Source organism: Salvelinus fontinalis, chromosome 31 (genome assembly GCF_029448725.1).
Source record: "Salvelinus fontinalis isolate EN_2023a chromosome 31, ASM2944872v1, whole genome shotgun sequence".
Lineage (NCBI taxonomy): Eukaryota > Metazoa > Chordata > Actinopteri > Salmoniformes > Salmonidae > Salvelinus > Salvelinus fontinalis.
The window spans coordinates 11,270,007-11,284,379 of NC_074695.1; the positions used below are offsets into that span (position 1 = coordinate 11,270,007).

A 14,373-nucleotide genomic window follows, 5' to 3' on the forward strand; every position below is an offset into this window, starting at 1 on the left:
GTCTGCACCTCCTCATCCCCCTACTACATCATCACTGAACTCATGGAGAAGGGAAACCTGTTGCACTTCCTCAGAGGTTAGTCATCCAGTCCTCCAGTCAGTCCTCCAGTCAGTATTTAAATCAGTCCTCCAGCCAGTCCTCCAGTCAGTCCTCCAGTCAGTCCTCCAGCCAGTCCTCCAGCCAGTATTTAAATCAGTCCTCTAGCCAGTCCTCCAACCAGTCCTCCAGCCAGTCCTCCAGTCAGTCCTCCAGTCAGTCCACCAGCCAGTCCTCCAGCCAGTCCTCCAGTCAGTCCTCCAGCCAGTCCTCCAGTCAGTCCTCCAGTCAGTCCACCAGCCAGTCCTCCAGCCAGTCCTCCAGTCAGTCCTCCAGCCAGTCCTCCAGTCAGTCCTCCAGTCAGTCCACCAGCCAGTCCTCCAGCCAGTCCTCCAGTCAGTCCTCCAGCCAGTCCTCCAGCCAGTCCTCCAGCCAGTCCTCCAGCCAGTCCTCCAGCCAGTCCTCCAGCCAGTATTTAAATCAGTCCTCCAGCCAGTATTTCAATCAGTCCACCAGCCAGTCCTCCAGCCAGTCCACCAGCCAGTATTTCAATCAGTCCTCCAGCCAGTCCTCCAGCCAGTCCACCAGCCAGTCCTCCAGCCAGTCCTCCAGCCAGTCCTCCAGCCAGTCCACCAGCCAGTCCTCCAGTCAGTCCTCCAGCCAGTCCTCCAGCCAGTCCACCAGCCAGTCCTCCAGCCAGTCCACCAGCCAGTCCTCCAGTCAGTCCTCCAGTCAGTATTTCAATCAGTCCACCAGCCAGTCCTCCAGCCAGTCCACCAGCCAGTATTTCAATCAGTCCACCAGCCAGTCCTCCAGCCAGTCCTCCAGCCAGTCCTCCAGCCAGTCCTCCAGCCAGTCCTCCAGTCAGTATTTCAATCAGTCCACCAGCCAGTCCTCCAGCCAGTCCACCAGCCAGTATTTCAATCAGTCCTCCAGCCAGTCCTCCAGCCAGTCCACCAGCCAGACGTCCAGTCAGTCCTCCAGTCAGTCCTCCAGTCAGTCCTCCAGTCAGTCCTCCAGCCAGTCCTCCAGTCAGTCCTCCAGTCAGTCCTCCAGTCAGTCCTCCAGTCAGTTCTCCAGCCAGTCCTCCAGCCAGTCCTCCAGTCAGTCCTCCAGTCAGTCCTCCTGCCAGTCCTCCAGCCAGTCCTCCAGCCAGTCCTCCAGTCAGTCCTCCAGCCAGTCCTCCAGCCAGTCCTCCAGTCAGTTCTCCAGCCAGTCCTGCAGTCAGTCCTCCAGCCAGTATTTAAATCAGTCCTCCAGCCAGTCCTCCAGCCAGTCCTCCAGCCAGTCCTCCAGTCAGTCCTCCAGCCAGTCCTCCAGCCAGTATTTAAATCATTCCTCCAGTCAGTCCTCCAGTCAGTGCACCAGCCAGTCCTCCAGCCAGTCCTCCAGCCAGTCCTCCAGCCAGTATTTAAATCAGTCCTCCAGCCAGTCCTCCAGCCAGTCCTCCAGCCAGTCCTCCAGTCAGTCCTCCAGTCAGTCCACCAGCCAGTCCACCAGCCAGTCCTCCAGCCAGTCCTCCAGCCAGTATTTCAATCAGTCCACCAGCCAGTCCTCCAGTCAGTCCTCCAGCCAGTCCTCCAGCCAGTATTTAAATCAGTCCTCCAGCCAGTATTTCAATCAGTCCACCAGCCAGTCCTTCAGCCAGTCCTCCAGCCAGTATTTCAATCAGTCCTCCAGCCAGTATTTCAATCAGTCCACCAGCCAGTCCTTCAGCCAGTCCTCCAGCCAGTCCTCCATCAGTCCTCCAGCCAGTCCTCCATCCAGTCCTCCAGTCAGTCCTCCATCCAGTCCTCCAGTCAGTCCTCCAGTCAGTATTTCAATCAGTCCTCTAGCCAGTCCTCCAGCCAGTCCTCCAGCCAGTCCTCCAGCCAGTCCTCCAGTCAGTCCTCCAGCCAGTATTTCAATCAGTCCTCCAGCCAGTCCTCCAGCCAGTATTTCAATCAGTCCTCTAGCCAGTCCTCCAGCCAGTCCTCCAGCCAGTCCTCCAGCCAGTCCTCCAGTCAGTCCTCCAGCCAGTCCTCCAGCCAGTCCTCCAGCCAGTATTTCAATCAGTCCTCTAGCCAGTCCTCCAGCCAGTCCTCCAGCCAGTATTTCAATCAGTCCTCTAGCCAGTCTTCCAGCCAGTCCTCCAGCCAGTCCTCCAGCCAGTATTTCAATCAGTCCTCTAGCCAGTCCTCCAGCCAGTCCTCCAGTCAGTCCTCCAGCCAGTCCTCCAGCCAGTCCTCCAGTCAGTCCTCCAGCCAGTCCTCCAGCCAGTCCTCCAGTCAGTCCTCCAGTCAGTCCTCCAGCCAGTCCTCCAGCCAGTCCTCCAGCCAGTCCTCCAGCCAGTCCTCCACCACACCACAATGTCTCTCTATGACTCTGAAACAGACCCTTACTGTACATACAATGATCTTTCTGATAGACATTTTGAAAGTGACCTCAAACATAATTTGTTTTCTCAACAGTCAAACGAAAGTATTTTAAACATGTTTAAACATGTAATACAAGTGCAATGTAAGATAATCTGTCCTAGAGGTCCATAGTTCTGACCAATCAGTCTCTCTCTCCAGGTTCAGAGGGTTCTCAGCTGGACCTGGTGTCTCTGGCGGACATGGCAGCCCAGGTGGCTGATGGGATGGCGTATCTGGAGCAGCAGAACAGTATCCATAGAGACCTGGCGGCCCGAAACGTCCTGGTGGGAGAGAACTACATCTGCAAGGTGGCCGACTTTGGACTGGCCAGGATCATCAAGGTTGGTATAATCTTTAGTGAACATACTCATGTAACATAGGATGGTATCGTAGCGTCTCTCACCAGACTGAGGGATGCGACGACTGACAAGGTAGGTACTAATAACTGGAAAACTACACCTGCAAGGTGACTGACTTTGGACTGGCCAGAATCATGAAGGTTACGAGGGTCCTAGCAAACAACAAACATTCCCTCACCTTTAGAGAACGTTCATTTAGGTCATTATTCGGACTGGCCAGAATCATGAAGGTTACGAGGGTCCCAGCAAACAACAAACATTCCCTCACCTTTGAGAACGTTCATTTAGGTCATTACTCAGACTGGCCAGAATCATGAAGGTTACGAGGGTCCCAGCAAACAACAAACATTCCCTCACCTTTAGAGAACGTTCATTTAGGTCATTATTCGGACTGGCCAGAATCATGAAGGTTACGAGGGTCCCAGCAAACAACAAACATTCCCTCACCTTTAGAGAACGTTCATTTAGGTCATTATTCGGACTGGCCAGAATCATGAAGGTTACAAGGGTCCCAGCAAACAACAAACATTCCCTCACCTTTAGAGAACGTTCATTAGGTCATTACTCGGACTGGCCAGAATCATGAAGGTTACGAGGTTCCCAGCAAACAACAAACATTCCCTCACCTTTAGAGAACGTTCATTTAGGTCATTACTCGGACTGGCCAGAATCATGAAGGTTACGAGGGTCCCAGCAAACAACAAACATTCCCTCACCTTTAGAGAACGTTCATTAGGTCATTACTCGGACTGGCCAGAATCATGAAGGTTACGAGGGTCCCAGCAAACAACAAACATTCCCTCACCTTTAGAGAACGTTCATTTAGGTCATTATTCGGACTGGCCAGAATCATGAAGGTTACGAGGGTCCCAGCAAACAACAAACATTCCCTCACCTTTAGAGAACGTTCATTAAGTCATTACTCGGACTGTCCAGGGTCATTAAGGTCAGCAGGGATAAACCTGGGGTGATGGTATGTGTTTGCGTTTGTGCCGTGATTGAGTGGACGTTGGGTTTTCTCAATCCCAACTGGTACTGTTAACAACTAGGATAGAGAGCTTTATACTAAGCATACAGCTATACCTGGACATGACAAGGATATAATCTGGGATGTTTCCTTTGTGTCTGTGTGTCTCATTTGTGTCATGATGATTGGTCCTTGGGTTTTCCCAATTCCATCTGTGTACCGTTAAGAACTAGGATAGATAACATTCTCCAAAGCATTTTACAAGAAAATAAAGCTCAGTGCATTTTAATTTGAAGTAATTGTATTCAGCACCAGCAGGTTTGTTTTGATTGAACATGGTTTATATTGTTAAAATATAACCCCATTACATTACCAGTGGTCAGCAGTTTGCTGTTAACGAAGAACATGTTTTTCTCTCTTCCTCCTTTCCCCCAAAAATATATTTGTATTAATAATTTGCAGTATTGTTCCATCCTCGTTGGGTTTGTGTCTCCATCCTCAGGAGCCCTTCTACGTGTCTGAGGACAAAAAAATCCCCTTCAAATGGAGTTCCCCGGAGGCCATCAGCCACGGACGTTTCTCCAACAAGTCAGATGTCTGGTCCTTTGGGGTTCTGCTCTACGAGATGCTAACCTACGGTGGGATTCCATACCCGGGTATGTCATGTTTCACCTAACCCTGTGGTTTTCTCCATTTTGTTGTAACCCTGAACTAGCTCACCTGATTGACCTAATCCAGAGCTTGATGATTAGTTGACAAGTTGAATCACGTGCTAGATCTGGAAAATATTAAATACATAGAACGCCCTTTGGGTTTCTGAGGAGAGGATTGAAAGCCCCTGATCTAACTAGTATACAGGCCATGCCTCTGCCTAGCTGCGTGTTATTAATCCTTACTTGTATTATAAACAGTAGGCCTAAAGACCAGGAGATAATTGCCTTAGGCTAAGTCTACACATGCAGCCCAATTCTGATCTTTTATCCACAAATGTATCTTTTGACGAATGACATCAGATCTATTCACATCAGCTATTTTTCAGAGCTAATCTGATTGGTCAAAGATCAGAATTCGGGTGCCTGTCTAAACACAGCCTACATTTCTTCCTTCTAGGGAGTGTTTCCTGGCCGCTGTGCTCTCGCTTCTGCTTTGCTTTGCTCTTTGGGGTTTATAGTGAAGCTTGTAGTTTTACAGTGTACATCGTGTGGAGTGCATTCGTAAAGTATTCAGACCCTTTGGCTTTTTCTACATTTTGTTACGTTACAGTCTTAATCTTTTTTTGTTTGTTGCAAATGTTTAAGAAGAAAAAATATATATATATATATTCCATTTACATAAGTATTCAGACCCTTTACTCAGGACTTAGTTGAAGCACCTTTGGCAGCGATAACAGCCTCGAGTCTTCTTGGGTATGACGCTACAAGCTTGGCACACTAGTATCTGGGGAGTTTCTCCCATTCTTTGCTGCAGATCTGGAACTCTGCAGCTTGTAGTTCTACAGTGTACACCAGGGCTGCCCAACCCTCTTCCTGGAGATCTACCGTCCTTTGGGTTTTCAGTCCAACCCTAATTTAACACACCTGGTTCTACTTATTACCTGCTCAACAAGACCTTAACTAGCTGAATCAGAACTTCTAAATTAGGGTTGGACTGAAAACCTACAGGACAGTAGATCTCCAGGAAGAGGGTTGGACTGATAACCTACAGGACAGTAGATCTCCAGGAAGAGGGTTGGACTGATAACCTACAGGACAGTAGATCTCCAGGAAGAGGGTTGGACTGATAACCTACAGGACAGTAGATCTCCAGGAAGAGGGTTGGACTGATAACCTACAGGACAGTAGATCTCCAGGAAGAGGTTTGGGCAGCCCTGGTACATATATTAGTAGTGTATAGTGTATTCAGAAAGTATTCAGACCCTTTGACTTTTTCCACAATTTGTTACGTTACAGCCTTATTCTAAAACTGATTTTATTTATTTTTTAAATTTGCAAATGTAAAAAAAAAATATATATATATTCCAGTTACATAAGAATTCAGACCCTTTACTCAGTACTTTGTTGAAGCACCTTTGGCAGTGATTACAGCCTTGAGTCTTCTTGGGTATGACGCTACAAGCTTGGCACACCTGTATTTGGGGAGTTTCTCCAATTCTTCTCTGCAGATTCTTCTCTGCTCTGTCAGGTTGGATGGGGAGCGTCGCTGCACAGCTATTTACTTTCCAGAGATGTTTGATCAGGTTCAAGTCTTGGCTCTGGCTGGGCCACTCAAGGACATTCAGAGACTTGTCCTGAAGCCACTCCTGTGTTGTCTTGGCAGTGTGCTTAGGGTCGTTGTCCTGTTGGAAGGTGAACCTTCGCCCCAGTCTGAGGTCCTGAGCGCTCTGGAGCAGGTTTTCATCCAGGATCTCTCTGTACTCTGCTCCGTTCATCTTTCCCTCGATCCTGACTAGTCTCCCAGTCCCTGCCGCTGAAAAACATCTCCACAGCATGATGCTGCCACCACCGCCATGCTTCACTGTAGGGATGGTGCCAGGTTTCCTCCAGACGTGACACTTGGCATTCATTTGACCAGAGAATCTTGTTTCTCATGGTCTGAGAGTCTTTAGGTGCCTTTTGGCAAACTCCAAGCGGGCTGTCGTGTGCCTTTTACTGAGGAGTGGCTTCTGTCTGGCCACTAACATAAAGGCCTGACTGGTGGAGTGCTACATAGGAGAACCTTCCAGAAGGACAACCATCTATCTCCACAGAGGAACTCTGGAGCTCTGTCAGAGTGACCATCAGATTCTTGGTCACCTCCCTGACCAAGGCCCTTCTCCCCCGATTGCTCAATTTGGCCCGGGTGCCCACCTCTAGGAAGAGTTTTGGTGGTTCCAAACTTCTTCCATTTAAGAATGATGGAGGCCACTGTGTTCTTGGAGACCTTCAATGCTGCAGAATGTTTTTGGTGCCCTTCCTCAGATCTGTGCTTGGACACAATCCTGTCTCAGAGCTCCTCTGACCTCATGGCTTGGTTTCTGCTCTGACATGCTCTGTCAACTGTGCGACCTTATATAGACAGGTGTGTGCCTTCCAAATCATGTCCAATAAATTGAATTTACCACAGGTGGACTCCGGTCAAGTTGTAGAAACATCTCAAGGATGATCAATGGAAACAGGATGCACCTGAGCTCAATTTCGTGTCTCATAGCAAAGGTTCTGAATACTTACTTAAATAAGGTATTTCAGTTTTTATTTTCAAAACATTTGCAAAAATTTCTAAATTACCTGTTTTTGCTTTGGCATGATGGGGTATTTTGTGTAGAATGAGGAGGATGTTTTATTTGTTTAATCCATTTCAGAATAAAGATGTAATGTAAAAACATTTGGAAAAAGGGAAGGGGTCTGAACACTTCCCGAATGTGCTGTACCTCGTGGATTTGTGTGCTCTCAGCTTCTACATGTGTTGTCTGTATATCCTGTTTATTGTCTCTCAGCTTCTACATTTGTTGTCTGTATATCCTGTTTATTGTCTCTCAGCTTCTACATTTGTTGTCTGTATATCCTGTTTATTGTCTCTCAGCTTCTACATTTGTTGTCTGTATATCCTGTTTATTGTCTCTCAGCTTCTACATTTGTTGTCTGTATATCCTGTTTATCGTCTCTCTGTATATCCTGTTTATTGTCTCTCAGCTTCTACATGTGTTGTCTGTATATCCTGTTTATTCTCTCTCAGCTTCTACATGTGTTCTCTCAGCTTCTACATGTGTTGTCTGTATATTCTGTTTATTGTCTCTCAGCTTCAACATGTGTTGTCTGCATATTCTGTTTATCGTCTGTCTGCATATCCTGTTTATTGTCTGCCTGCATATCCTGTTTATTGTCTCTCTGCACATCCTGCTTATTGTCTCTCTGCATATCCTGCTTATTGTCTCTCTGCACATCCTGCTTATTGTCTCTCTGCACATCCTGCTTATTGTCTCTCTGCATATCCTGCTTATTGTCTCTGCAAATCCTGCTTATTGTCGCTCTGCATATTCTGTTTATCGTCTCTTTGCACATCCTGTTTTTTTTATTTTTTTTTATTTTTAATTTTTAATTTTAACCCCTTTTCTCCCCAATTTTCGTGGTATCCAATCGCTAGCAATTACTATCTTGTCTCATCGCTACAACTCCCGTACGGGCTCGGGAGAGACGAAGGTCGAAAGTCATGCGTCCTCCGAAGCACAACCCAACCAAGCCGCACTGCTTCTTTAACACAGCGCGCCTCCAACCCGGAAGCCAGCCGCACCAATGTGTCGGAGGAAACACCGTGCACCTGGCCCCCTTGGTTAGCGCGCACTGCGCCCAGCCCGCCACAGGAGTCGCTGGAGCGCGATGAGACAAGGAAATCCCTACCGGCCAAACCCTCCCTTACCCGGACGACGCTAGCCCAATTGTGCGTCGCCCCACGGACCTCCCGGTCGCGGCCGGCTGCGACAGAGCCTGGGGGCGAACCCAGAGACTCTGGTGGCGCAGTTAGCACTGCGATGCAGTGCTCTAGACCACTGCGCCACCCGGGAGGCCCCTGCACATCCTGTTTATTGTCTCTCTGCATATCCTGTTTATTGTCTCTCTGCATATCCTGTTTATTGTCGCTCTGCATATCCTGTTTATCGTCTCTCTGCATATCCTGTTTATTGTCGCTCTGCACATCCTGCTTATTGTCGCTCTGCATATCCTGTTTATTGTCTCTCTGCATATCCTGTTTGTCGCTCTGTGTCACGATCGTCGTAAGCATACTCGGACCAACGTGCAGCGTGATCTGGGTTCGACATATTTATTGGAGTGAAACGCACAAATAAACAATAAAGAATAAACGATGCGTGAAGCTCAAGCTGTGCTCACAGGCAACTACACAGAAACAAGATCCCACAAAACACATTGAGGAAATGGCTGCCTAAATACGATCCCCAATCAGAGACAACGATCAACAGCTGCATCTGATTGGGAACCATACCAGGCCAACATAGAAATAGATAACCTAGATTACCCACCCTAGTCACATCCCGACCTAACCAAAATAGAGAATAAGAAGGCTCTCTATGGTAAGGGCGTGACACTCTGTATGTCCTGCTTATCGTCTCTCTGTATATCCTGTTTATCGTCTGTCTGCATATCCTGTTTATTGTCTGTCTGCATATCCTGTTTGTCTCTCTGCATATCCTGTTTATTGTCTGTCTGCATATCCTGTTTGTCTCTCTGCATATCCTGTTTATTGTGGCAGCATCATTTCACAGAGTCAAATTCCTGTACTTGCAAATGTATTTGGGGAATAAAGGTGATTCCGATTAGGCTTGTGTTACTGTTATACCACTTTTTTGACAACTAGTGATGTAAAAAGGGCTTAAGAAATAAATGTGATTGATTGATTGATCGTATGGCCTTTCTCTGTGATCCAGGCTTCAACAACAACGAGGTATACCGTCAGATCATCGCTGGCTACAGGATGCCAGCTCCAGCGAAATGTCCAAACTTATTCTACAAACTCATGTTGGCCTGTTGGAGTGACAACCCTGCAGACAGACCAGACTTCAAGGAGCTCAGGCGTAAACTGGAGAACATCAACCGCTATGAGCTGGAGCAATGAGCCTCATCAGGGTTTAGAAATAACCCGTTTTTTTTTTTTTTGCATGGACATTGCCATTGACTTCCACCATTTTAAAGTAGTCAACTGGGTGGGACATCCTATGGGTTAAGGACAGTGGAGGCTTCTGAGGGCGGAAGACGGCTCATAATAATGGCTGGAACGGAGCAAATGGAACGGCATCAAACCAATGTGTTTAATGTATTTGATACCATTCCACCTATTCTGCTCCAGCCATTACCACGAGCCTGTCCTCCTCAATTAAAGGTGCCATCAACCTCCTGTGGTTAAGGATCACATGATTCCATTCAGGAAGGATCAGCCAAATGAATTATACCTGAGATAAAACATTCTATAAACTGCAGGTGGCAGTAAATCACCAACTTTGGCTTTTCTATCGTTGTTAAGTCAGGAACAGCTTCTCCCTGGCACGGAACACTATGTTTCGATTGAAATAAATGTACACTAAAGGACAATATCTCTGACTTTCAAATCATTATTTAACTTTTTTTGTTCTCCATTTGTAACGTATCCTTATCTTGTTTCAGCGTGTACATTAAGTCTACATGTACTGCTTTTAATCTACGATTCATAATAATGTTTGCTAATACTACAAATACAGGTGTCTCCTCAGGGTTATAAATGCACCACTGAACACACGTGAAACAAATGAACCCTTCTACAACAGGGCCGTTTTTACATCCTGTATAGTCAGTCTTCACTAGAGGAGGGAGGGAGGGAGGGAGGGAGGGAGGGAGTGAGTGAGTGAGTGAGTGAGTGAGTGAGTGAGTGAGTGAGTGGGTGAGTGAGTGAGTGAGTGAGTGAGTGAGTGAGTGAGTGTGTGTGGACTGATAAAATTGATCAGGTTAGGGGCTCTCTTCGGCTAGCCTGGTTCCAGATCTTTTTGTTACCAGTTGGCCTGGTCCCAGACCTGTTTGTTACCAGTTAGCCTGGTCCCAGACCTGTTTGTTAATAGTTAGCCTGGTCCCAAACCTGTTTGTTGACAGTTGGCCTGGTCCCAGATCTGTTTGTTACCAGTTGGCCTGGTCCCAGATCTGTTTGTTACCAGTTGGCCTGGTCCCAGATCTGATGTCTCTTTCTATAGACTGGTCCCAGATCTGCTTTTGCTCTTGTCAACTCTGTTACTGTGAAGACAATATCCGTTAGGAGTTGTCCAGAGAGCAGAAACAGACTGGCACACAGTCTATATCCCAAATGGGACTCTATGGAACAGTTTAGTGTTAGTTTCCTCACATTTATAACTGTCTCTTTAGTGTTAGTTTCCTCACATTTATAACTGTCACTTTAGTGTTAGTTTCCTCACATTTATAACTGTCACTTTAGTGTTAGTTTCCTCACATTTATAACTGTCACTTTAGTGTTAGTTTCCTTACATTTATAACTGTCACTTTAGTGTTAGTTTCCTCACATTTATAACTGTCACTTTAGTGTTAGTTTCCTCACATTTATAACTGTCACTTTAGTGTTAGTTTCCTCACATTTATAACTGTCACTTTAGTGTTTGTTTCCTCACATTTATAACTGTCACTTTAGTGTTTGTTTCCTCACATTTATAACTGTCACTTTAGTGTTTGTTTCCTCACATTTATAACTGTCACTTTAGTGTTTCCTCACATTTATAACTGTCACTTTAGTGTTTCCTCACATTTATAACTGTCACTTTAGTGTTTCCTCACATTTATAACTGTCACTTTAGTGTTTCCTCACATTTATAACTGTCACTTTAGTGTTTCCTCACATTTATAACTGTCTCTTTAGTGTTAGTTTCCTCACATTTATAACTGTCACTTCAGTGTTAGTTTCCTCACATTTATAACTGTCACTTTAGTGTTTCCTCACATTTATAACTGTCTCTTTAGTGTTAGTTTCCTCACATTTATAACTGTCACTTTAGTGTTTCCTCACATTTATAACTGTCTCTTTAGTGTTAGTTTCCTAACATTTATAACTGTCACTTTAGTGTTAGTTTCCTTACATTTATAACTGTCACTTTAGTGTTCCCTCACATTTATAACTGTCTCTTTAGTGTTTCCTCACATTTATAACTGTCACTTTAGTGTTCCCTCACATTTACAACTGTCACTTTAGTGTTTCCTCACATTTATAACTGTCACTTTAGTGTTAGTTTCCTTACATTTATAACTGTCAATTTAGTGTTCCCTCACATTTATAACTGTCACTTTAGTGTTTCCTCACATTTATAACTGTCTCTTTAGTGTTAGTTTCCTCACATTTATAACTGTCACTTTAGTGTTAGTTTCCTCACATTTATAACTGTCACTTAGTGTTAGTTTCCTCACATTTATAACTGTCACTTTAGTGTTAGTTTCCTTACATTTATAACTGTCACTTTAGTGTTAGTTCCCTCACATTTCTAACTGTCACTTTAGTGTTAGTTCCCTCACATTTCTAACTGTCACTTTAGTGTTAGTTTCCTAACATTTATAACTGTCACTTTAGTGTTAGTTTCCTCACATTTATAACTGTCACTTTAGTGTTAGTTTCCTAACATTTATAACTGTCACTTTAGTGTTAGTTCCCTCACATTTATAACTGTCACTTTAGTGTTAGTTTCCTAACATTTATAACTGTCACTTTAGTGTTAGTTCCCTCACATTTCTAACTGTCACTTTAGTGTTCATTTCCTAACATTTATAACTGTCACTTTAGTGTTAGTTCCCTCACATGTCTAACTGTCACTTTAGTGTTAATTTCCTCACATTTATAACTGTCACTTTAGTGTCAGTTTCCTCACATTTATAACTGTCACTTTAGTGTTAGTTTCCTCACATTTATAACTGTCACTTTAGTTTCCTCACATTTCTAACTGTCACTTTAGTGTTAGTTTCCTCACATTTATAACTGTCACTTTAGTTTCCTCACATTTATAACTGTCACTTTAGTGTTAGTTTCCTTACATTTATAACTGTCACTTTAGTGTTTCCTTGCATTTATAACTGTCACTTTAGTGTTAGTTTCCATACATTTATAACTGTCACTTTAGTGGTAGTTTCCTTACATTTATAACTGTCACTTTAGTGTTAGTTTCCATACATTTATAACTGTCACTTTAGCGTTAGTTCCCTCACATTTCTAACTGTCACTTTAGTGTTAGTTTCCTTACATTTATAACTGTCACTTTAGTGTTTCCTTGCATTTATAACTGTCACTTTAGTGTTAGTTTCCATACATTTATAACTGTCACTTTAGTGTTAGTTTCCTTACATTTATAACTAGTGTTAGTTTCCTCACATTTATAACTGTCACTTTAGTGTTAGTTTCCTTACATTTATAACTGTCACTTTAGTGTTACTTTCCTCACATTTATAACTGTCACTATAGTGTTAGTTTCCTCACATTTATAACTGTCACTTTAGTGTTTCCTCACATTTATAACTGTCACTTTAGTGTTTCCTCACATTTATAACTGTCACTTTAGTGTTAGTTTCCTCACATTTATAACTGTCACTTTAGTGTTAGTTTCCTCACATTTATAACTGTCACTTTAGTGTTAGTTTCCATACATTTATAACTGTCACTTTAGTGTTAGTTCCCTCACATTTCTAACTGTCACTTTAGTGTTAATTTCCTCACATTTATAACTGTCACTTTAGTGTTTCCTCACATTTATAACTGTCTCTTTAGTGTTAGTTTCCTAACATTTATAACTGTCACTTTAGTGTTAGTTTCCTTACATTTATAACTGTCACTTTAGTGTTCCCTCACATTTATAACTGTCTCTTTAGTGTTTCCTCACATTTATAACTGTCACTTTAGTGTTCCCTCACATTTACAACTGTCACTTTAGTGTTTCCTCACATTTATAACTGTCACTTTAGTGTTAGTTTCCTTACATTTATAACTGTCACTTTAGTGTTCCCTCACATTTATAACTGTCACTTTAGTGTTTCCTCACATTTATAACTGTCTCTTTAGTGTTAGTTTCCTCACATTTATAACTGTCACTTTAGTGTTAGTTTCCTCACATTTATAACTGTCACTTAGTGTTAGTTTCCTCACATTTATAACTGTCACTTTAGTGTTAGTTTCCTTACATTTATAACTGTCACTTTAGTGTTAGTTCCCTCACATTTCTAACTGTCACTTTAGTGTTAGTTCCCTCACATTTCTAACTGTCACTTTAGTGTTAGTTTCCTAACATTTATAACTGTCACTTTAGTGTTAGTTTCCTCACATTTATAACTGTCACTTTAGTGTTAGTTTCCTAACATTTATAACTGTCACTTTAGTGTTAGTTCCCTCACATTTATAACTGTCACTTTAGTGTTAGTTTCCTAACATTTATAACTGTCACTTTAGTGTTAGTTCCCTCACATTTCTAACTGTCACTTTAGTGTTCATTTCCTAACATTTATAACTGTCACTTTAGTGTTAGTTCCCTCACATGTCTAACTGTCACTTTAGTGTTAATTTCCTCACATTTATAACTGTCACTTTAGTGTCAGTTTCCTCACATTTATAACTGTCACTTTAGTGTTAGTTTCCTCACATTTATAACTGTCACTTTAGTTTCCTCACATTTCTAACTGTCACTTTAGTGTTAGTTTCCTCACATTTATAACTGTCACTTTAGTTTCCTCACATTTATAACTGTCACTTTAGTGTTAGTTTCCTTACATTTATAACTGTCACTTTAGTGTTTCCTTGCATTTATAACTGTCACTTTAGTGTTAGTTTCCATACATTTATAACTGTCACTTTAGTGGTAGTTTCCTTACATTTATAACTGTCACTTTAGTGTTAGTTTCCATACATTTATAACTGTCACTTTAGCGTTAGTTCCCTCACATTTCTAACTGTCACTTTAGTGTTAGTTTCCTTACATTTATAACTGTCACTTTAGTGTTTCCTTGCATTTATAACTGTCACTTTAGTGTTAGTTTCCATACATTTATAACTGTCACTTTAGTGTTAGTTTCCTTACATTTATAACTAGTGTTAGTTTCCTCACATTTATAACTGTCACTTTAG

The 14,373-nt window shown here is 43.3% G+C and overlaps 1 protein-coding gene across 1 annotated transcript in view; it reads left to right on the top strand.

Annotated features, from left to right (window-relative positions):
- Nucleotides 1-9,838, top strand: part of LOC129829534 (protein-tyrosine kinase 6-like) — a 27,194-nt gene extending 17,356 nt beyond the window's left edge. The window contains exons 5-8 of the mRNA XM_055891275.1: nucleotides 1-76; nucleotides 2,593-2,774; nucleotides 4,262-4,415; nucleotides 9,176-9,838. The exon at nucleotides 1-76 is cut by the window's left edge and continues 83 nt beyond it. Of these exons, the coding sequence (XP_055747250.1) occupies nucleotides 1-76; nucleotides 2,593-2,774; nucleotides 4,262-4,415; nucleotides 9,176-9,363 (600 nt within the window). The 3' untranslated portion in view covers nucleotides 9,364-9,838. The remainder of the gene's footprint in view (nucleotides 77-2,592; nucleotides 2,775-4,261; nucleotides 4,416-9,175) is intronic.
- Nucleotides 9,839-14,373: the final 4,535 nt, after the last annotated feature.